The sequence below is a fragment of the Lissotriton vulgaris genome, chromosome 5 (assembly GCF_964263255.1).
Source record: "Lissotriton vulgaris chromosome 5, aLisVul1.2, whole genome shotgun sequence".
Classification (NCBI taxonomy): Eukaryota; Metazoa; Chordata; class Amphibia; order Caudata; family Salamandridae; genus Lissotriton; species Lissotriton vulgaris.
Window position 1 is genome coordinate 1,822,923,619 of NC_141693.1, and position 24,345 is coordinate 1,822,947,963.

Here is a 24,345-nt window from a genome sequence, read left to right on the forward strand (position 1 = left end):
GTTGAGCATAATGGCCGCTCATAGGACCTCCGCAGGAGTGAGGCTGAGTCCCTCATAACAGACAGTGCTCCTCCCAGCCCCCCCACGTACTAAGGATAAACATTCTGTGGGTAACGGTGGTGCCGGTGACTGGAGGCGACAAGTCACAAGGGGCAAAGTCTGCGCTGAAAGTGTTCACCTGCTAGCTAGGGTAAGGCTGAGATCCTGCGCTGCTCTCCGGTCCCGTGGAGGGGGCGGGGACCGGAGTTGAACTGATCGCGAGTGGTGCTCTGTGGTGCGGGAGGAAACGAGGAGCGTCGTTGCTGGTGTCCGTGATATGGTGAGTTCACTGGCGGTCTGTAATTGTCGTGCCGAACCGAGGATTTGAGCGTCCGTGCTCCGCAGGGTCGGGGGTGCCGGGATTGTTCGTTTAGCCTCCCCCCAGTACTGTGTGGAGATGGCCTGGAGGCGGTGGTGCTGCTAATGAGAGGTGCAGATGTTCCAGTCTGGGCGGCAGGCTCTGAAGGGAACGAGTTGTGTTGGCTGAGCTGACTACTTCTGACATTGTTGCTTCACATGGCCCACATGATCCTGTCTGGCCAACTGCTCCTGCAGGAATAACTTGCTTGCTGCCCCCTTTTTCCAGACATTCTAGGACAGGGAAAACAGCTCTTCCTCCAGATCAGACTTCAGGTGATATTCTGTCACCGGAGCGGTGTCGAGGAGACCCCGTGATTTCTGGTAACACCTTTCCTGGTAAATTATACTGCCCCATAACAGAATACTAAATGGGTCTGATGGTCATATCAAGCATGGGTGGGCACCCCTGCATATGATGAGTTTTGGAATGGCCCCTGAATTGCAGAGGCTGCGACCAGTCTATGCGCTATCTGCGTGGAGAGCTGGTGGATTGATACCAATTTATGGATTGCTGTTCCCCGTAAGAGATACCATCTGACCGGCCCAACTCCAGGCGGCAATTGTGTAGTGCCGTGATAGTGGGTCTTGTGGTGGGGTCGGACTTAAACTTCGGCCCACGTGGCGGTGAGGAGACATAGCAGCGAATCCCATTGGGGAGCAACGACTATGGCGGTCAGGGGAGATACAGATAAGCCTATGCCCCGATCATCAAGAGGTCCTAAGCCGGTCCAGTCCAACTAGCTGGATCGTTATACTATGCCTAGGGGATCACCAGTGGAGGCGAAAAGGTCCCAATTGACGAGTGGTGACTCCTCTCCTCGGACGCGCCGATGGACCTAACGTTGTCGGATGTGATGGCAGCCATTAAAGGGGTACAGGCGACCTTGGGGCAGAAAATGGAGTCTCTTGATAGCAAATTGGACACAGTGACGACAGAAGTTAACCTCATCCGGGCAGATCTCACGAAAGCAAATGAGAAGGTTAAAACATTGGATATTAAAACTGCTAGTTTGATGGAGGACGTGACTCAACTTCAGCAAGAGATACGTGATCTTAAAGCGTCTCGGACCCTGGCGAATAGGAAGCTGGATGATTTCGAAGGGAGGGTCAGACGAAACAATGTGTGCATCCTTGGGGTCCAAGAGAAGGTGGAGAATCCGGCCCCGGATTTGTTTGTTGAAGATCTTATTCTCAATCATCTTAAGCCCAAGGGGCTGGGAACATTTTTCACGATTGAGCGGGCACACAGGGTACCAGGGGGAAGGCCCAGGCCTCCCACTCGCCCGATGATTGCAAGAGTTTTGAACTTCAGGGACCGTGATGTGGTACTGCAGGCGGCCCGCACAGGGAGACCCCTCTGGTATGAAAATGCCTCTCTCTCCTTCTTTCCAGACTTTACACAACTTGTGCAGAAACAATGCCAAAGCTTCCTCCCGGTAAAGAAGAAACTGCGAGACAAGGGCTTATGATATGGAATGATGATCCCGGCGAAATTGAGAGTGGATGCGGGGGGAAAGACATGGTTGTTTGATAACCCTGAGGTGGCGGCAGATTGGATAGACTGCTTCCACTCGACTGAGTCGGAGAACCATGGTCAGGAGAGAGGGGATGACCGGCAGGAGGCTGAGTGAAAGCGGAGAGTGGGATTGAGTCACTAAGACTGTGGTCATTCAAGGGGCTGTCCCCGCTGTAGTATTGAAATGCAGATGCGGGCTGTGGGAAGCAGGAGGGTGCCTCCGAAACACCGAATTACAGTTTGCCACTGAGCTGGGGGAGGGGCGTGGTACATCGATTCTCCTCCCCGTTACTATATTTAGTTAGAAGTGTGAGATTGAGTGAGGGGCGACAGGCACACTGCCAGTTGGGGATGGGCGTAACCCTTAAGCAGGGGTGCAGGGAGAGTGGGGGGGATCCAGCGTCGGTTTATTTTTTTGGGTAAAAGCATGTACAGTGTGGGGGTTTGTTATGTTTTTGTTCTTTGCGTCAGGTGACAGCTTTGCAATTAGACGCTAGTGGTGTGGGGTAAATGTCACGTATTAGTCTGGGATCGGGAATAAGAGTGTTGAGCTGGAATGTTAATGGTCTGAGTGACAAGATAGAGAGAAGTATGGTAAATCAGCTAATCAGAAGACATTCCCCAGACGTTGCGTTGTTACAAGAGACACACCTTGTCGGGAATCGATGTATGGCCCTCCATAAAGGGGGATATAAACTTGTGGCACATGCTGGGTTTACATCAGGTTCCAGGGGAGTTGGTATCCTAATAAAGAATTCCTTTCCGTTATACATACGGGCCACTTGGTCAGACCAGAGAGGTAGAAATGTGGGTGTTTCGGGACGGCTGGGAGGCAGGAATTTTACTTTTTTTTCAATCTATGTGCCGCCTGGCTTTCAGTCCGTTACTTTTAGGGATTTGAGTGCCGTTTTTCTGACACTGCCCGTTGGGCTACTGGTGCTGGGTGGAGATTTCAATGCAGTACTTGATGGGGGGCTGGACCGGCACCCGGCGAGAGTTTGCGCCCCGTCGCAAAGGTGGCTCCCTGATTTCATAGAAACACTGGGGTTGATTGATAGCTGGAGGGTCTGTAACCAGACTCAAAAGTGCTTTACTCATGTGTCCTCAGCGCACAAAACTATGTCCAGGTTGGACTACATAGTGATACCTGCTGCTATGGTGGGCACAGTTAGAGACGTTCGACATCTTGGTAGGGGTATTTCGGATCATTCTCCGATGTGGATGCAGGTTGAACTCGGACAAACAATGGTTGGCAGGGTTGCTCTAATTAATGCTTGGCAGCTGCAGGACCCAGACACTAAGAAAGAGATACTCCGGGTTTCGGACAGTTATTTCCGTGAAAATGTGGGCACTGTCGACTCGGCGCAGACACTGTGGGAAGCGTATAAAGTGGTGCTTAGGGGTGAAGTCCTCTCTCTGGTTGCCGGCAGGAAGAAGAAACACCAGGAGGAAGTGACTAGGATGGAGGCGGAAGTGGTAAGATTAGAGGAGCGGGCCGCTGAGTCTGCTGTCCCGGGAGACCTTCATTTACTGAAGTTAAAGCAAGAGGAATACCACGGCCTCGCCAGGGAGAGGGCAATTTCTCATAACCAGGCCCTGCAAAGTCGTATTTATGAACATGGGGAAAAGGCCGGTAAGCTGATTGCTTGGTTAGAGCGTGGCGAAATGGCCTCTAGGTTGGTGCCGGAGTTAGAGGGGTCGGGATCAGACAGAGTCACGGATCCCCAGGCAATCGCAGATATATTCTCTGAATACTTCAAAGTGTATACCTCGGAGGGCGGTTTTGCAGAGGCCGAAAATGCGGAAATGAATAAAGATATCTACATGCCGAATCTCTCTGAAGACAATAGAGGGTACTTGGACTCCTCTTTCACAGACGATGAAGTCCAACATACGATTAGAGGCATGAGGTCTGGAAAGGCATCGGGTCCAAATGGGATACCGGTTGAATTATACAAACTAAATGCCCATAAAGTCGCTCCGCATATTCGGGCCATGTTTCTAGAGAGTAGGGAGCTGGGCCAGCTTCCGTATGACCAGCGGGTGGCAAACATAGTGGTTATTCACAAGACTGGTAAGACTAGGACGTCTCCTTCCTCATATAGGCCCATCTCGCTTCTCAATGCTGAGCCCAAGATTTTGGCGAAAATACTCGCCACCAGATTGGTCAAGGTCATTACGACCTTGGTACATCCTGATCAATCTGGCTTTATGCTACGTCGTAATACGGCCCTGAACCTGCGGAGGCTGCATGGGATCCTGAGTGGCCCCCACAAGATACTGGACCCGGCAGTTAGGGTTTCCTTGGATGCCACTATGGCATTTGAGAGGGTTGAATGGGCCTATTTATTTGCTGTGTTGGCCAAGTTTGGCTTTGGCCCGGTGTTTGTCGGTTAGGTTCGATTGCTGTATGCCGCTCCATTAGCCAGAGTGATTGTAAATAATTGTAAATCTGCTGATTTTTACCTCGGAAGAGGCACAAGCCAGGGTTGTCCGTTGTCCCCACTCCTCTTCGCACTGGCGTTGGAGCCTCTGGCGGCATGGGTCAGGTGGGACCGGTCGATACGTGGCATGCGGTGGACATCTCACTGGGAAGACAAAATGTCGCAGTATGCGGACGATATTTTGCTATACCTCACTAATCCCAGGGCATCCTTGAATAATTTTTTGGATGTCCTGGCTATTTTTGGCAGATACTCTGGGTTTGCCATTAACTGGTCGAAGTCGGTCTTGTTCGTTTTGTCGGGAGGGCCACCTGTGATCCCACAGTCATGCCTGATAAAGATTGAAATGAGGGGATTTAAGTATCTTGGTATCTATATATCCTTAGACCCGAAGTTGAGATATGATGTGAAGCTGAGGCCTCCTTTGGATCGGCTTACAAACGATGTGGAGCGCTGGAGGGCTCTTCCCCTCTCGTTACTAGGGAGGGCGGTCTTATTCAAGATGATGGCATTGCCTCAGTTTTTGTACATGTTACAAAACACAATGGATCCTGTGCTGCTCTCATATTTTAAGGATATTGAGGCACTTCAGCAGCGGCTTCTCTGGGAAGGCAGGCCTCGTATAGCTTTTGTCAAGTTAACCCTCACGTGGTACGATGGAGGCATAGGCCTCCCGGACTTGAGGAAATATTATTGGGCCGCTCATCTTGCGGCAGTGAATCATGTGGTCTACGGGCCCCCCGGGGACCCAGACTATGCTATGGCACCGGGTGGAGATATTATGAAAGCCTTATATGCCAGACCTGGGAGGTTCCTGCTGATGGGCCAGACGGCACATTCTGTACAAGTTTGGCACGCTGCAACCCGTAGTCTGGGGTGGGAGGGAAGATTGACTATGGCCACCCCACTGTTCTGCTCCGAAAAGCTGGGGAGCTTGTGGAGATATAAAGGGTTTGATAAATGGGACCTCATTGGAATCAGCCAGATTAAAGATGTGTGGGGGAAGGGCAGTGTGCAGACCTTTGAATCCTTAAAACAACAGTACAGGTTGAGTGATAATGAATACTTTCGGTACCGGCAGATTAGAAACGCTTTTCATACCCACATACCCAGAGATGCGGAGCTTCCAGAGGCTTCTCCTCTCGAGGATAAAGTGTTAGACGGACACATCCCTGACAAGACTATCTCCTTGATCTATAGGAAGCTTGTTAACAATATGGACGACCCGTTGGGGAGTATTCGAGCAGCGTTGGGAGCAGACGGACTGGAATTAGAAGATGAAGACTGGGTAGAGACGGTCTCCTCCCCCAAAGTGGTTGCAATTCAGATGAGGCTCCGACTGGTGCAGCTTAAGATCTTGCATAGGTCATATATCACCGGACCTAGGCTAGTGCACATGGGACATGCGATGAGCGGAGATTGTAGGAGGGGCTGTGGGGAACTTGGCACTTTTATGCATATATTATGGCACTGTGAGGAGATACAAACCTTCTGGGCAGTGATACTAGAGGAGATGAGAGTTGTACTGGGGGTGGAGATACGACCAGAGGCCCGGAGGTGTGTCTTGAATATATGGGAACCCACGGATCTGAATGGTTATTTGAAACAGTGGGCAACGTTGGCGTGTATGGTGGCCAAGCGAAATATTGCACAGCTCTGGGGAGCCAGTATGCCACCTCGGATTATTAAGTGGGTTGAAGATTTAGATTGGTGCATGTTTAGAGAAAGGGCAGTGTATGTGGCCAGAGGTTGTCCGGAGAAATGGGGGAAGATTTGGGGAAACTGGAATACTCATCGTGGTGACATATGTACACCCCCGACGCGACAAAGGAGAGAGGAAACACAGGAATCCCCGTGATCCGGAATTTCACTTATATTGTGATTATTGCTTCTGTACAAATGACAATTTAAAACTCACAATGGTGACAATTATTGTTCACCTGATGCTAATGTTTTCTTTTGTTTATTTCAATAAAAAGATTTTTTTTTAAATCAGTTTCAGGATGCATAATCTCAGCTGTTCTGATATGTCTTGAATGCAAACAGTTGCTGCGTGCCCAAGTATTACGACCTCTGCAAATAACCTAACACGTCCGGGCAGCCTGCTAGCTTTCTAGCCTGTGGGAAGGAAAAGTGCTGCAAGCAAAGCGCCTACAACACGGCAAATAAGACACATTGGATTTGAAAGTGTGAATTAGTTGAGGTTTTAAGGATTTGGGCGTGGGGGAAACGAAGACATGAAAAGGAGGAAGGCAGACAGCTAGTTAGGTGCCTGGTGGAGCTGTTGGACAGAACTGAACTTCGCCAAGGAAGAGACGGGCTGGATCATGAAAGATCGTGTCTGCAAGAGTACACTTTTACCCTTGCTGCTCAGAGCGAGAAAGGGAGAAAAGCAAGTTCGGCGAGCTACGCGCCTTTCTTTTCTTCTGCGTGACTTGGCCATCTGAGTTTTTCAATATTATATGTTTTTTTTAAGCAAAGTGGCACGCTGGCAAAAGAAAAGAAAGGCGTGGACACCATTGTTGAAGATGAAGTGCCTCGTGCTGCGCTGCTTAAAAAAACAAGTGCTTGTGTTTTTAGCTGATCCTCGTTAGTTTGCAAGCAATTAACGAGGATCAGCTGAAAACAGAAGCGCTATTTAAAGAAAGACACAAGTTTTTCCCCCCCATGTAGAGTTTTTATATTGGGCGCTGCATACCTTACCCGCGTCTTGGGGAAGTTCACAGATCCTTCCTTTTGCTCCTCCCCCTCGCCGATGGGCAAGCTGCGGGCCTCAAAGTGACGAAGGCGGGTGTTGGGCAGGAGCACTGTGTGCAACCAGAGTTGAGGTAGTGACTGTGTGCTGCAGCCTGCTGAGGCAGAGGTTGCGAGGGCTGCCCAATTATTGAAAAAGACTCCCAAAAAACGCAAACACTATAAAGATGACACTGCGTCCAGTAAAGAAAAAAAAACAAGGGACACGAAAGGAATTGTTAGAGGAAGGATGGGGGTGGGAGGGGGGAACAATGGCGCCCGCAGATGTCTTGAACGTGAGGCGTACATGCAGCAGGGGAAAGGGGAAAGCATATTTAAGTGAAAGCGCGGCATGGGGAGCTTTATAAAAAATACTTTAAGGTAAATACGGCGAGCCGCATATAAATAAAGCTGCGCTCGCCATTAAACTGAAAGTACAGGTTAAAAAAATATAGGCATTTGACACCATAATTGATTAGTGAAGGAGACAGCTCGCTGGAGGTAGGGGAGACCGACAAGACCGAGAGGTGGGGATTAGTGAAGGAGACAGCTCGAGCAAACTTTCCCGGGGAGCGGCAGCCGCTGGTCTTATCACAAGGAGGATTAAAAAACAAGCTCTCTGCATTGCAAGGGCGGGGCGGGAGCACATTCCTTTGTAGTCTGATGGGGGGGGGGGGAAGAGTGGGGAAGCGGCAGCCTTTGAAGTCTGATGCGAGGCACAGACAAATGGTGGTTTGTGACGTAGCTAGTTTGTGCACGCGCATACATCACATGAACTGTGGCTAATCCGCCATTTTGGCAGACTTTTCAAACTGCTTACTAGAAATCTCGACAAACAAGGTTGAGACCTATAAAATGGCGTGACACTTTTTTTTGTTCTATTTGTTTCGTTTTACTACAATCGCGGCACCCGCGCTTTACTTTAACATGGTTAAAGGTAAAGCGTGGGTGCCGCGATCGTTGCTAAAGTGAAGAAAAAGAACAAAAATCAATTTCTTTACTTTTTCAACATTTGCGGCGCCCGCAGTTTATTTTAGTTAAGCGCGGGTGCCTCGATTGTTGGAAAAGCAAAGAAATAGATTTTTTCGATTTGTTTAGTTTTTCAACAATCGCGGCACCCGAGCTTTACCTTTAACCATGTTAAAGTAAAGCGCGGATGCCACGATTGTAGCAAAAGTAAACAAATAGAAAACCATCTATTTCTTTAATTTTACAATCGCGGCACCCGCGCTTTCGCTTAACATGTCTGAAGGTAAAGCGCGTGTGCCGCCAAAGTAAAAAAAAAAAAGTACATTAATAATAAAAAGCATCACCCAATAAAAACAAAAAACAAGCGCTGTGCTATAGCGCGGTACATGGCGGCCCGTGAAGCGCAGAATGAACACAACATAGTGCGTACCCACTAATAAAGGAAACAGTGTAACGCTGCAGCTTTAAGTCCCCTACTGAAATTGTATTGATGACAATGAGCGTCGCAGAGCGAGGAGCGCATGCGCGCTCCAGTGCTAGGTCTGCGAGTCCAAAAAAGGAAAAAGTTGTTCCCTAAAAGCGAGCAGTGGAAGGACACAAATAAAGAGGTTTCACTCCAAGGGAGGAAAACAAAAGATGGCCAAGTCATGCCATTGATTAAAATGCATGCAAACAACAGTGACAAATCAGACAACCAATATTAACCCGTGGGGGGTGACGGAGGGGGTGGGGGTATTTAAGCCCATTGTAAGTTCTTTTAAGCTGGCAAAAGGCCTTTTTTTAAATGAGACAGATTGTGCTGCATGGTAGGCTCAACGTCACATTAGAGCAGTGGCAGAGCTTATACACAAGAAACTGGAAAGAGGTGCCAAGTTGCTACAGAAGCCAGAGAAACACAGAACAAGCTGATTTCCTAGAACTGAGAGCAGAAGCCAAATTCCTACAAAAGAAATAGAAATCAATCTGAGCTACTCCAAGGACTTCCATAGCAGACACTGAGAACAAAGGCTTTGTCCTTTACAAGAGAAACCACAAACCGAGACCATTCCTCTACAGTATGAATCAGAAAGCAATGCAGTACTCCTACAGGAGAAACAGGTCGAGTTCCCACAGGGGAAACAAGAGAAAAGAAATTGTGCTACTAAAGGATCGGCACAAGCAAAGTATAAAATGAAGGATTTTATAAGAGAAAGATGGAACAAACACCTGCATCTCGCAAGGGAAAAAGAGAAACCAGAGGATGAGCTGTTACAGGAACGGAGAAGCAGAAAAGGAAGGCTCGGGTCTTATAGGAGCAGAGAATCAGGGCTATAGCCAAGCTCCTATTGAAGACCGATGTAGCAGTGGCTGAACTCCTTTATAAAACGGTAGAGGAATAAATCCAGAGACTCCAGAAAAACAGGTGAGTTTCAACAGAAACAGAAAAATATAAGGCCAAAATCCCTTTGGAATCACAGAGACAAGAGAAGGCTTAATAAGAAGACGCAAAATGGTGGCTGTTCTCCTACACGTAAAATAAGGAATAAAGGTCTACCTCCTACAGGAACCAGAAAATCAAGGACCAAATGCCATAGTTATTGCCAAGGAACAAAAGCCACAGCAAAAACACGGAACTAAGGCTAGACTCCTGAAAGCTAATTGGGATCCAGAAACTGTGCTACTACAGAAATAGAGAAACAGGAAAATGAAGCTCACCTCTTGAAGGACCAAACAACACATACTCTTCGGATGACCGAGCTCAACCTCTTACACCCTTTCCTTACAGTACTATGACAGCAACCAAATGTCTAACACAGAACATCCGCTGGCTTAATGACCGCAGGAAAATGCGCCTGATTTATGCATATATCTAGCCAGACACCAGGTGGATGTCTGCTTCCATCAGGACCTACACCTTACATATTCCTCTGTTCCAGGGTTACGCATCAGATGGTTTAACGATTCATACACCACGCTGTACACTGGCTTTGCCAGAGGTGTGGCCAATCAAGCACGCAAAGGCTTACCATGGCAACTTCACCGTGCCATCTGTGACGATGTTGGGGGTTTCTTCCTCCTCACAGGCACTCTACAAAGACAACCTGTTATTTTGGCTGCAGTCTACAGTCCCAATGCAGACAACCCTGGTTTCCACTCAGAGATCTGGTGGTCGATTACTACCCTCGCCCCTGGGGCAATACTATGGGATGATGACTTTAATGTGATACTAGACGACTGATTGGATCGGTCAGGTGTTTCCCGACGCCCCCAGTCCTACGCTGAATTGACACTAAACACGATCATCCTCAATAGCAACCTGCAAGACATATTACGACTCTCGCACACAGAGGTCACAGAGGGTACATGCATTAAAGGCTCACCACAACGCATGGTCTAGAATAGATTATTGTTAATCTCTCTGGACTTCGAATCTGGGTTACAAAGGTGGGACATTTACGCTGCGGTTTTACTAAGCGCCCTCATTCCCCGGGCGGCTACTCATGCCTTCTCCTGGAGGCTTTGAGGGACACAGTATTCCACGAGGAGGCTCGCAAAGAAATAGTTGAGTGCTTCACTCATAATATGGGCTCTCTAAACTCTCCCTCCATTCTTTGGGAAGCCCTAAAGGTGTTCATCCGTGTATCGCGAAGCAATCGGTGTATTAAAGATCATACATGGGAGACCTGCACATATAGAATGTGATATCCACGTTCTCGAGAAGGAATACTTACAATCCAAAGATTCGTCCAAACTGACAGCCATCAGGGACAAATTGAAAGACGTTCTAAAAGGAGGTGCTCTGTGAGACCAACATCCTGGCAAGGGATGTGTAGGCCTGTCGCCATAGGAAGAGGGACCGCCCAGGGAGGACCCTAGCTACTATGCTCTGTAAACCGGTGCATCCTCATACATAGTGGAGCTGCTAGACGCAGATTTAAATCTCCAATCCACTCCCTCAGGAAATACTTCTTTTTTTGTCAAACTATACTTCGCACATCCGTTCACCACGAAAGTGATATACTTGTATATCTAGATAGCGTTCAACTATTATGGTTGGACCATGCCAACCAAGCCTATCTATACTCATCAATCACAGTAGAAGAAATAGTACAGGTCATTCAGAGTCTCACGGGTGACAAGGCGCAGGGCCTGAAGGGTTTAACCACTGCCTTGTATAAAGAATATGATACCATCCTGGCTCCCCAGAGGTTTTACATGATTGAGGAATGCCTTGCTCGGGGTTCTTTGCTACCCTCCCTCAGAGGGACAGCCATTGTGACACCTCTCAAACCAGATAAACCCACTTCCCACTGCGACTTCCAGAGGCCACTTTTAATGTCAACAACAACATTTTTGCAAACTTATTAGCAAACCGCTGTCTTCCTCTCTTGCCCATGCTCATTAGGCAAGATCAATCCATATTTATCCCCAGTCGTTCCACATTACATAATCTCTGCACTATTTGTGGTTATGCACCATCTTCACCCCCACATTTTGGTGGTTGACTCGTTGGAGTGGTTCTACCTTTTCACTCTACTTGCACATTTTCCTCTTCGTCAAATACAATTATTATAAACTCTTCCCACTGCCCGCGTCTGCCTTAATGGCATGTTATCTGATCGGTTCCCAGTCACCCGTGGTACTCGCCAGGGATGTCCATTGTTGCCAATTTAGTTTGCTATGGTGTTGTATCTTGACTCCCATGTTATGCTTGTCCTCTCTGTGGAATCTTCATGTGATGTCACCTTACAGAATGTTGGGAGTCAAATAGCCACAGTTGGCTGGACTGAGCAGCATGCTGGCTGCTCCTGATGGCGTCTCGCTGTGATCTTGTACCATCTTCAATAAAACTACATGAAACTCATCATGCGTACCTGACTTAATCACTACAAGTTTTTGGCAACGATCTTCAAAAGAATCTGCATCTTTCACTTCTTCAAACTTCAAGCAACTCCAAGTACAGACTCTACAGTAACTCAAGCTATGCATCAACTTTCAACTGGCATCCTTGACCCCACCAGTGACATCCCATCGGTCGCCCACAGCAGTCTGCCAGTTGTTCCTGTGAGGGTAAGCCTGCCAATCTCTGCGCCTGCCAACCTCTACGCCTGCCAAGCTCTGCGCCTGCCAACGCCTGCGTCTTGTGCTGTGCCTTCAGTGAGGGCAAGCCTCTCTCTCATCAACGTCTTCATACTGCGCTGTGCCTTCAGTGAGGGTAAGCCTGCCATCATTAACTACACACTGTCTGGTGAAGAAGTGTGTTTTCTCATTTGCTATCTCGAAGAGCCATGCTCTGTTCTTCAATCCTGCCTACCAGTTCCTGTTTTAACTCTTGAATTTAATTTCATGCAGAAGCATGGACAGGCTGGTGTGCCGTTGTTTCAATGTAACATCTCTCAAATATCTGTTTCATGGATGAAATTTACTGTGCAAACTGGTCAAACAGCTGTTGATTTTTTCAACGCTTCAAATCTACATCTTCGTGAGCTATCTATATGGCACTGTATTTTCCACCTTCATTTGAAGACTGGTTCTTTGCTTCTACAGTTTGTGCCTGTTGGCGGAAAGTGTTTGGTGCCACACAGCTGCATTTCCTCTAGCTCAGGGAACGAAGTCAGGTGAGACCTAGCGTGTCTTATTTTTGGTCTACGCTAAGACCTTATGCCTTTTGGTTTTCTCAACCGCTGCTTTCTTTTTAAATTTAAACATGCCATGAGTCCAGCTATGCACGCGCTTTTACGCGAGCTTTAGGTAGCGTGCACACTCCTACCTTCTTCCACCTGACTGCGAAGGTCCTTGTGTGAAGTTCTTCGGCTGCCCTGCACTTTTATTTTTGGTCTACTCTGAGACCTTATGCCTGCGGTTTTCTCAACCGCCGCTTTCTTTTTAAATTTAAACATGCCACGAGTCCAGCTAAGCTTGCGCTTTTGCTCGAGCGTTAGGTAGCGTGCACACTCCTACCTTCTTCCACCTGACTGTGAAGGTCCTTGTGCGACGTTCTTCTGCTGCCCTGCAACGTTGCGAAGCACGTCTTGGTCGCAAGCCACCCTGCGCGATCGTCCCAATGCGGCGTCATCTTGCTGATGGAGGAAGAGACCAACTGGTTTTCAATGTCACAGACCTGTAGTTCGCCTCCCAGCTGAGCCTGCCTCCCACTGATAGTATAGGCCGACCCCTCCCCCTCCGAAAGCTGTGACCGTCCTGACTCGTGCAGATCCGGTTGCTCCCCTCTGTCCTCCTGGGTATCGTAGCGCTTTTCCTACGCTGCTTGTGCTCTGTGCATTCATCCTGCTACATTATCATTGCTTAGCGCTGCTTTGCTGCTTTGTCATTTATTTCACTGTGTTGAAGTTCGTAGCGCCGCTCTTTATCTTGAAAGTGCTCTGCTCATAGCGCTACTTTGTGACCCCTCACAGCGTTCACCACTGAGCCATTTTAGCTGTAAATTAACTTGTTAGCAATAGCGCTCCACTGCTTGCCCCAACCTCTCCCTGCATAAAGTTGTTGTTATTGTTGCAGCCATTTGCTTGTGTGACGTCCAAGCCCGTCCCTCCAATCACGCTCCCGCCTCCCAGCTGAGCCTGCCTCCCACTGATAGTATAGGCCGACCCCTCCCCCTCCGAAAGCTGTGACCGTCCTGACTCGTGCAGATCCGGTTGCTCCCCTCTGTCCTCCTGGGTATCGTAGCGCTTTTCCTACGCTGCTTGTGCTCTGTGCATTCATCCTGCCACATTATCATTGCTTAGCGCTGCTTTGCTGCTTTGTCATTTATTTCACTGTGTTGAAGTTCGTAGCGCCGCTCTTTACCTTGAAAGTGCTCTGCTCATAGCGCTACTTTGTGACCCCTCACAGCGTTTACCACTGAGCCATTTTAGCTGTAAATTAACTTGTTAGCAATAGCGCTCCACTGCTCGCCCCAACCTCTCCCTGCATAAAGTTGTTGTTATTGTTGCAGCCATTTGCTTGTGTGACGTCCAAGCCCGTCCCTCCAATCACGCTCCCGCCTCCCAGCTGAGCCTGCCTCGCCCCTCCCCTCCCACTATCCACATATGACAGAAGCATTTGCGCGCAGCGATCGCGCCCCATTCGCGCCGAAGGTGCGCCAAAGGTAAGCCCGTCTACGCCCGTCCGCGCCTGGACCGCGCCCAGCACCAGACCCCTGGCCCCTGTACCCCCCACCCCACCCGCATCTCATACGACGCCTCCACCCTCTTAGCCCTAAACCCCGGCTGACTCCCCAACTGCGTCCAAGCCGCCCCTGGACACATCCATGGACCCTTCTCCTGCTACTCCTGCAAGTTCGACGGCACCAAGAACGACGCCTCATCCACGAACACAAAACAAATACCTGACACCAACCACCTACAATGTATCCTGCTCAACACCCGATCAGTCCACAGGCACGCCATCGACCTCTGGAATCTACTAGACACCATCTCTCCAGATGTCGCCTTCCTAACAGAAACATGGATGAACACCTCTTCTGCCCCAGACATCACCATTGCCATCCCGGAAGGCTATAAGATCATCCGTAAGGACCGTACCGACCAAACAGGAGGAGGCATCGCTATCGTCCATAAGAAATCCATCTGCATCTCAACCAGCTCAGACGTCAATCTCGCCAACACTGAACACCTTCACTTCCAAATCCACATCGACCCCAAGACCACACTCAGAGGCACCCTCCTCTACAGGCCACCAGGACCCCGTGCACAATTCAGTGAGGACATCACGGACTTCATCACCCCACACGCCCTCCCCTCCGAGGATTACATTCTTTTGGGAGACCTCAACTTTCACCTTGAAAAGAACAACGACCGCAACGCCACCACCCTTCTGGACAATCTCGCCAACCTCGAACTTAAACAACTTGTCACTGCCCCCACCCACATCGCAGGTCACACACTCGATCCTATCTTCACCTCCAGCAAACAGGTCTCCTTCAGCCACACCACAGATCTCCTTTGGACGGACCACAGCTGCGTTCACTTTACCTACAACAAGACCACAACCAACAACCATCCTCAACCTACTCTGCGAAGAAACTGGAACAAAATCACCATCGACCAGATCTCCTCATCGCTTCTTCAAAACCCCCCTGCCCACTCCTCAAACCCCGACCAAGCAGCCATTAACTCACCCAATGGCTATCCAACAGCGCCGACATCCTAGCACCGTTGAAAAAACGTCAAATCAAACTAGGCAGCAAGAAGGCCTCCTGGTTCAACGATCTTAAGAAATCTAAGAAACTCTGTTGCTCCCTTGAGAAGGCCTGGAAAAAAGACCCAAACACCAGCACCAAGGACACCTTCAAAAACGCCACCCGTATACACCACCAACTGATCCGGAATGCCAAGAAAGCCGCTTTCAAGGACCGACTAGATAGCAACGCCCATAACAGCAAGGAATTATTCAACATCGTCAAGGAATTTACAAACCCCACAGCCAACTCCAACGACATCACCCCCTCTCAAGCCCTCTGCGACTCCCTAGCCTCATTCTTCCACAACAAGATTGCAGACATCCACAACAGCTTCGACAACCGACCCGAAGACCAACCCACCCAACCCTCTGCAGGACCCCCTCCCCCCTTGAACATCCTCAATGACTGGAACCCAATCTCCACTGAGGACACCATCCGCCTGATGAACTCTATCCACTCAGGATCCCCCACAGACCCATGCCCTCACCACATCTTTAACAAATCAGACTCCATTATAGCACCGCACCTCCGAGACGTCATCAACTGCTCCCTCAACTCCGCCACCTTCCCGGAAAGCTGGAAACATGCCGAACTCAGCGCCCTTCTGAAGAAACCCACAGCTGACCCCACCGAACTCAAAAACTACCGCCCCATCTCGCTCCTTCCATTCCCGGCCAAAGTCATCGAGAAAGCTGTCAACAACCAGCTCGCTGCCTTCCTCGAAACCAACAAATCCCTCGACTCCTCACAGTCCGGCTTCCGAGCCAAACACAGCACTGAGACCGCACTCATCGCAGCAACAGACGACATTCGAACTCTGCTAGACAACGGAGACACAGTCGCCCTCATCCTCCTCGACCTCTCCGCAGCCTTTGACAGTTTGTCATAGCACCTTAATACCACGCCTCAGAAACATCGGAATCCAAGGAAAAGCACTGGAATGGATCACCTCGTTCCTTGCCGGAAGAACTCAGAGAGTCCGCCTTCCACCATTCAAATCGGAAGCTACCGAAGTCATCTGCGGCGTGCCACAAGGATCCTCACTCAGTCCCACCCTCTTCAACGTATACATGAGCCCCCTCGCGGCTATCGCACGCCAACACAACCTCAAAATCATCTCCTACGCCGATGACACTCAACTGATACTATCACTCACCAAAGACCCCAACACCGCCAAAACCAACCTACATGAAGGAATGAAAGAAGTAGCCGAGTGGATGAAGCACAGCCGTCTAAAACTGAACTCTGACGAAACTGAAGTCCGTATCCTTGGTACCTCCCCCTCCGCCTGGGATGACTCTTGGTGGCCAGAGGCCCTTGGAAAAGCACCCATCCCGACGGACCACGCAAGGAACTTAGGTGTCATCCTGGACTCCTCACTCTCTATGAACAGACAAGTCAACGCCGTCTCATCTTCTTGCTTCAATATTCTTCGCATGCTCAAAAAAACATTTCGCTGGATCCCCACCAAAACTAGAAAACGGTCACCCACGCATGGTCACGAGCCGCCTGGACTACGGAAACACCCTATACGCCGGTACCACCGCAAAACTCCAGAAAAAACTCCAACGCATCCAGAACGCCTCAGCCAGACTCATACGAGACATCCCGCGCAAAGACCACATCTCTGGACACCTGAAAAACCTCCACTGGCTCCCCGTTAACAAGAGGATTACTTTCCGCCTCCTAACCCACGCACACAAAGCACTCTACGAACTTGGACCCGAATGCCTCAACTCACAACTTTCCTTCTACACCCCCTCCCGCCAGCTACGCTCCTCCCACCAAGCCCTTGCTGCTGTACCTCGCATCAACAAAACCACCATGGGAGGAAGATCCTTCTCCTACCTGGCAGCTAAAACCTGGAACTCACTTCCCACTCACCTTCGCCTCACTCAGAACCACCTTACATTCAGAAAGCAACTTAAAACCTGGATATTCGACAAGTAATTCCCCACCCTTCCTCAAGCGCCTTGAGACCCTCTGGGTATGTAGCGCGCTATATAAATCACTTGACTTGACTTGACTTGACTTGCCAACCGCAATACTGTTCACCAGCAACGCGGTTTCAGGATCTTTTCGCTTCACATTTCTGCAACTCTCTCTCTCTTGGAAATGTTGTGTGGTGAGTTTTTCTTTCCTCTGGTTTTGTTCTCAGCACATGCGCTGAGGTGTGGAGATCGTTTTCACTCTGCCTGGTTACCGCAGTGATGCTTTTCGTTGGTGAAATCACCATCTGGATTGTGGTGTCTTAAAGTTTGGTCTGTGCCTCGTGTTTAGTTGGTCTTTTAACACTTCGAGGCGACCTGTATTTCCTGTTAGGATCAGGTAATTTCCTATTCTTCAACATTCCAAAAAGCCCTCACATTTTCATTTGGCGTTGGCTCTTTAGTAAAGTACTTTCTTACTCAAGTACCTTGGATTCGGTGACAGGCACACCAGTGACTGTTACATTATACTACGTTTAAGGTGCAGTTTGTTGGCATTCAAATGTTTTATTTGTACATGCTCATTGGGACCATTTTCTCTCACACAGTCACATGTACGTTGGCAGCAATGTTATCTCTGTATACACCTGACTTACACAAGCTAAGAGTCTTTTCAAAATGAAACAGTGCGTTTATTTCAAACTTTATGCATACTGCAATGTCACTTTTGATGAATTATCTTAGTACTCTTGCCCTTTGTTCTATATTTTATTGTGTTGTTTCAGGGCAATTATGCATAGGTTCCAGTCTTTGTCATCTTTTATGCATGTCTTTCCAAAGAGATATGTCATGGGTTCCCACCCATGTATTTGGGTTCCCAACCACATCTAGTATACAGTCATAGTCTAGTTCACCCCACACTGGGTGTACGTTATGGGCCTTAATCTCATCTGTTCGTAGTACGTTTATACAATTTTCACATGTGCATAATATTTTAGTTGTCTCTTCTTACAGGGGATCTATGCAACGGTTTTAGTCAGTTTTGAATCCATGCAAGGGTTACAGTCCTGTTGCATATGTGTCTTTCTCTATAACCTAGAGACTGATTACAGGTTCTTACGACACATGTCTAGTTGTCGGGTTCACACCCATATACTTTTTGACATGTGCACAAATCTTAGTCTTTCTATGCGAGGGTGTCAGTCCCTTTGCATCTTTTATGCATCTCTTTCTCAAGAGATTCGTCATGGGTTCCTACCCATGCATTCAGGTTCTTACCCACTATTTAACACCGTTAATATATTTACATATTTAGCTTACATTTTATACCCTTTTGTTGGGTGCATTTCATGGGTTCGATGCTAGGTATGTACTGTTTATATTGGACTTTATATTGTTAAATTTGCACTGTTATGTTTGCATTACATTTTGGTCATTGTGTAACGATAATGGTGTTTGTATGAGGAATCCCCTCTTACTTTTCCTCATCTTCTCCGTTTCTTTCTTCATTTCTGTTTTCCTTCTGAGGTCTTTTTCTCGTGAATCTTGTGGATTCTGAGATTTCCTCTGCTTTTCTGTCGTGCTTTTTTCTCTGCGTTCATCGCAGCATGTAGCCCTGTGTTCGGTTAGTTTTTCATTTTCAGCCTCGTTTCATTCCTGTTCTGGCCAGTGGATGTGCATTGGGCATTCTTTTGTGCTTCCTTTTCTCCTCTTCTCTGACGTTATTTTTCTTCTTTTCTGTTGTGTATAGTAGGGAGGATGGTTTCTATGTTTTTGTTTTCCTTTCTTCTCTGCTTCTTGACTTCGCTCCTGTTGCTCTTCTTTCGATGGTTTTATATGGTTCTTTTTCCTCTGTCTCTCCTCTTTCTCGCTTCTTCTCCTTTGTTCTCTCGTTGTTTTTTTCATTAAGAAGAAAGGGGATCTGTTGTATCTGGACTCCCATGTTATGCTTGCCCTTTCTGTGGAATCTTCATAGGATGTCACCTTACAGAAACTTGGGAAACAAATAGCTGAATAAACAAACACAAATATCCACGGTACTGGTAAGCAAGAAAAACGTAGGAAACTAGCAAAAGGATCAATCTGATTTCTACAACTCAATAAAGAAAAAATTATTTTAAGTTGATTCCCATCACTCACCAGTGGCGACATGCTTCATCATCTGGGTCTCCTCCTAATGCTAAACTAGTGGCACTAAGGGCTGCAACCTTTGCTTAAGGAAAGGGGAGCTTGCGGATGTTTTAACCTATTGCGATAAAACACACTGTAGTTAGACCTCTAGATGGGAGTGCTCGTTTAAGTGGGAATCGTGATTGCAGTGCGATGGTGTGTGTGTGATGTGAGTTTAAAATTGACCAATGGAAAGCAAAATTATTTATCCGTGCCTCTCATAGATCAAAACATTAGCCCCTTCGATGCTGGTGACAAAGCCAGCTCGTCATGAGCGTTACCTGCGCTCCGCGCATGACGAGCTGGCTTTGTCACGTAACGCGAGATTTTCGAATTTTCAGCGCGCAGCGGGAAAACCCGCTAGCGAGCATGCGGTTAAAACAGAGCAAAACAACAGTCTTGAACAAATAACTGTCTAGATGTGAGGGGTCAACATGTTTCAGCAATTATGGATAACTTGGATAACTTATCCTATGCCTTCGTCAGGACCGTAAATATTGCTACTGCAAGCGAATGATATATATTTATATATATATATATATATATATATATATATATATACACACAATATATAACGTGTAAAGAGTTGGAACTGATGCAACCTCTTTACCTGTGGATGAGAATATCAATTCTTCTGTAAATGACGATTTCTGCAACACAAAAATGTATATACACATTGTCAAATACTAAAATATGAAAATTTATATTTTAATATTTGATGAGGTGTTTATACATTTTTGTGTTGCAGAAATCGTAATTGTTGAAACATGTTAACCCCTCACATCTAGACAGTTATTTGTTCAAGACTGTCATTTTGCACTGTTTTTATGTTTTGATCTATGAGAGGCACAAATAAATAATTTTGCTTTTCATTGGTCAATTTTAAACTCACATCACACAAACACCATCACACTGCAACACGATTCCCACATAAACGAGTACTCACTTCTAGAGGTCAAACTACAGCGTTTTATCGCAATAGGTTAAAACATCTGCGAGCTCCCCTTTCCTTAAGCAAGGGTTGTAGCCCTTAGTGCCACTAGTGTGGCATTAGGAGAAGACCCAGATGATGAAGCATGTCACCACTGGTGAAAATAATGTTTTCTTTATTGAGTTGTAGAAATCAGTTTGATCCTTTTGCTAGTTTCCTACATTTTTCTTGATTACCAGACCCGTGGATATTTGTGTTGTTTATTCATGTTTTTGGGGAATTTATCCATGCCAGGTCTATAAACTTCTCCCAAAGACTCTTCTTCACCTACTAGTTTTTCTTGGGAGTCAAATAGCCACAGTTGGCTGGGCTGAGTAGCATGCTGGCTGCTACTGGTGGGGTCTCCCTGTGATCTTGTACCATCTTGAGTAAAACTACATGAAACTCATCATGCGTACCTGACTTAATCACTACATATGGCAATGGAGCCCCTGGCTGCGCCACTTCAACAACACCATGCCCATTGTGGCCTTGGATTCACCACTATAGGGCTACTAGTCTCCATTCACACCGATGACGTCACTCTTTATATCCTCAAGCCCTGAGAGAATTGACTCCAGTAAACTGTGAAGTCATAGGATTCAGTGGCTTCTCGGGCATTCAGGTTAACCCTTCCCTACAGACTACAAGCTCTGGTGGCGAACCTATCCAGTAAGATACTAGGGCATTTGGCTCATCCGTGACACAAGTGAACTCTGGAAGGCCAATTAGGACGCACTGTCTCATAGCTGGAAGACAAAATACCATAAGAGTCTCGGTTGCCACTCTAGCTGTTAGGTCGGATAGCGGTAGCAGAAATTATTATTTTACCAAAATGTCTATCTTTTTCTTAATGTGCCTATCCCCCTGAAGTCCATTTTCATGAGGCACCTATGATCCAATCTCAAATCACTGATTTGGACTGGAAAGCAGTCCTGGGTTTTATTGGAGAGCCTTACATTACCACTTACCCAGGGTGAGCTAGGCGCACTGGAGATTTCACTTTACACTGGCTGTGCCCAGGCACAGTACTCGCACTAATGGCTCTACAAGAGGCCTTTTCAACCCCAAACTGCCATTGTAACTGACCGGGGAATACCATGTCCACTTTCCACCGCTCTTTACCTCCCCTATATGCCAACACAGGTGGAGATACACACTGTGGAATGCATGCGCTGGGCGTGTGATGGACTGCCGAAATACACAGGACTCCCCTGCCTATATGCCCCTTCAGTGCTCATTGGGCGAAACCCCCAGTTGCCTCCCTTGCAAGATATGGGAGCAAGGACACATGCCTGTGGGTGAGGCCTCATAACCTTCTCCGACCTTTATCGGACACCTTCTGATCACCATTTGAAGCCCCGGTGCCTACACCACCAGAAACTTTCTGATATATTCAATTTCGTATGACCTGCCGCGCACTGCGCAACTCTTTTCCAGTGCCCCAGTACACTCCAGACTCTAGAGCATATACTTACTAATCCATCAACGTATAAAATAGTTACTTGCTTATACACTATCATGCAAAACTCCTCATCAATCACAACACCAACTAATCATCATCAAAATATTTTTATTCGATTTGAGGAATCATAAAAGAAAAGCAAATCATGTGATATTCAAACACTTCCAAACCATAAACTATGTTCACAATTATGAATTGCCAATTTATACATTACATTTGTGCAAATATGCAATGCGAATGTAAAGTGCAGTCAAATCAGTGCAAAAAAAGAACACATTCATGAAATCCATTATAATAATATTCACAAGTATAGATGACTAATTCATGGGGCATAACATTTGTGCAAATACGCAGAATCCGGACTGAAGTGCAATCGCCATTAAAACAAAGAATACAAATCAATATGTAAAATACAGTGATTTTCCTGGGATTACTGAGAGTACATTTCATAGTAAAATATAAATACTATGTACAATAAAAATTATCGGTTAGAAAAAGGTACATGCTCAATATTCTCAAATCTATTATTAAAAAATCCTAATTAAAATTTCAGGCTCTTCTTCATTCTAATATAGTTAGCAGCCAATAAGAATCTTGAAACTCCCAAAACAACAAGCTGGGTATTATCTGTTTTTAAAATACTTAGCATATCCATTTATCTTCTCACACCCATTTTCCTTCCCAGCGGTGCAATCCATTTCGGTCTAGTTTTCATGTAGGTAAGACAAAATAGAAGAACATGCGCTATACTTTCCTTTGTAGACAGTTGACACATTGTACACTTATTATCTTTCTCCCCATTGCAAGGCATTCCCCACTTGGCTGTAAAGGATCTGACACGAAGAGTCCCGTACCTAAATTTTAAATGCAGTATTTTTGCAAGTTGAGGTTCTATTAGATCAAGAAAAACCTCAAAACAAGGGACGGGTTTAACCATCAGGTAATCATTTGTGAGTGGGCCAGCGCTACTATTCTGTAATACTTTTACTACAGCATGGCTCCAATAAAGCCTCTTAAGTTCATTTCTTGAATTAAGAGTCAATTTTTCTGGGTGGAGCTGGGAACTCACTGAGCCCCAGGTCTATTAGCCTCTACGTATGTTGACCACCCAAGGGAAGGTTACGTGTATGTCTAATGCAATTAGTTATTTTAGTGCCTGCCTGTAAATAAAAAGTTTGTCAGTAGCCCATAACCTGATCCAATATAATAGGGTCATCAAAACAGCTCTGTCCTCAATGCGTTTTAACCCCAGGTCGTATACATATGGGATCACCGGGGTATTTTGGGGGCAAGGGGAGCAATGCTCTTAAGACCCTATTTTCTCCCATAGTAATTAAGGAGGTTTGTAGTGGGAGGAGGACACAGGCACCCTATGATACTATTGTTGTGCTCAGATGGAAGCACTTTCACCTAACTACAAGCTAAGGCTGCCGCACTACAAGTTTTTACACCGCCTATACCACTCCCCCACATAATTCTTCCGTATGGGATGATATAGATGACCCACGACGCCCCAGATGCACCTCCCTGCAGGACTCTTTTATACATCTAGCCTAGCACTGCCTCAAAGTTGCGGAATTCTGGGAGGACGTTTTCTCCATTATTCATGCCATCACAAGACACCCAGCCCTCTGCTGTCCGCTGGTAGGCCTACTGGGTTTCGGCACAGACGTTCCAGCATGTAACCGCTGGGTCACCACCATGCTTTTTCTCATGGCCAAAGGGAGAGTGCCCATGAATTGTGGCTGGCGACCTGCTCCTACAGTTAAAGCTTGGGTCTGGGATGTTGCATAATGTCGAGAGCAGCTCTCTCGCTTCTGGGAACTGATGCCCATACGCTCCCCTCCCAATAACATTTTTGCCTTATATGCGTCAAAGAGCCTTCTCACCATCCCTGCTAGGAAAAACCGATTTTGAGGCTACCCTGGATCCCCCTGGGTCCCAATCGTGCCCTCTCCCCCTGGTAATCAAGGAGTGTTATTGTTATTGACGGCCCCCGGTGTTAGTTGCACATGAAATAGGCATTCTGCTCATTTATGTCCCAGGTCATTGTACCCTTATTGGTTGTTAGTCCATTATTCACCATGTTTGAAGTACTGTAATTTGGTCACCAAGTAGAACTGCTGTATCCTGCTACACTATTGGGAAATTGTGCAACCCTCTCTCCCTTCCTGTTACCCTTTCTTTCGCTTGAACACTCTCATACCTGCATCCTCTCCCCTTGCCTCTCGCATGTTGCAGCTGTATTATTGTACATTCTTGATTTAAATGCCAATAAAAACAAATTTTAAAAAACATTTCTCAACCAACTCACTAAAACAGATTTAAATCTCCTTCATCCTGCCCCGACTGTCAGGCGCATCTCAACACAGACATTTAAAATACAACATTCATGGTTCGGTGGTGTCCTCCATCAGATTTTAAGGGAAATCATATTTAAATTGAATGTACTCGTGGGTGGTGTTGGTGTGCGCGCATGCTTAGCTTCTCATGGCGAACAGAGGTTTTGTAACACATGAAATAATGTTTGTTCTTACACGGTTTTGGATGCTGTCCACAGCCTATTCTA

At 47.1% G+C, this 24,345-nt stretch overlaps 1 protein-coding gene across 3 annotated transcripts in view; it reads right to left on the reverse strand.

The window, feature by feature from the left end:
- The window catches only part of CALCOCO2 (calcium binding and coiled-coil domain 2), a 428,938-nt gene that overhangs the window by 403,456 nt on the left and 1,137 nt on the right, over positions 1-24,345 (reverse strand). Inside the window, exon 1 of one of the 3 annotated variants that reach the window (XM_086924245.1) lies at positions 13,003-13,117. The exons of the other annotated variants lie outside the window; for them this stretch is intronic. Within the exon in view, the coding sequence (XP_086780371.1) occupies positions 13,003-13,117 (115 nt within the window). Of the gene's footprint in view, positions 1-13,002; positions 13,118-24,345 lie in introns of those variants that run through there. 3 annotated transcript variants of the gene reach the window in all.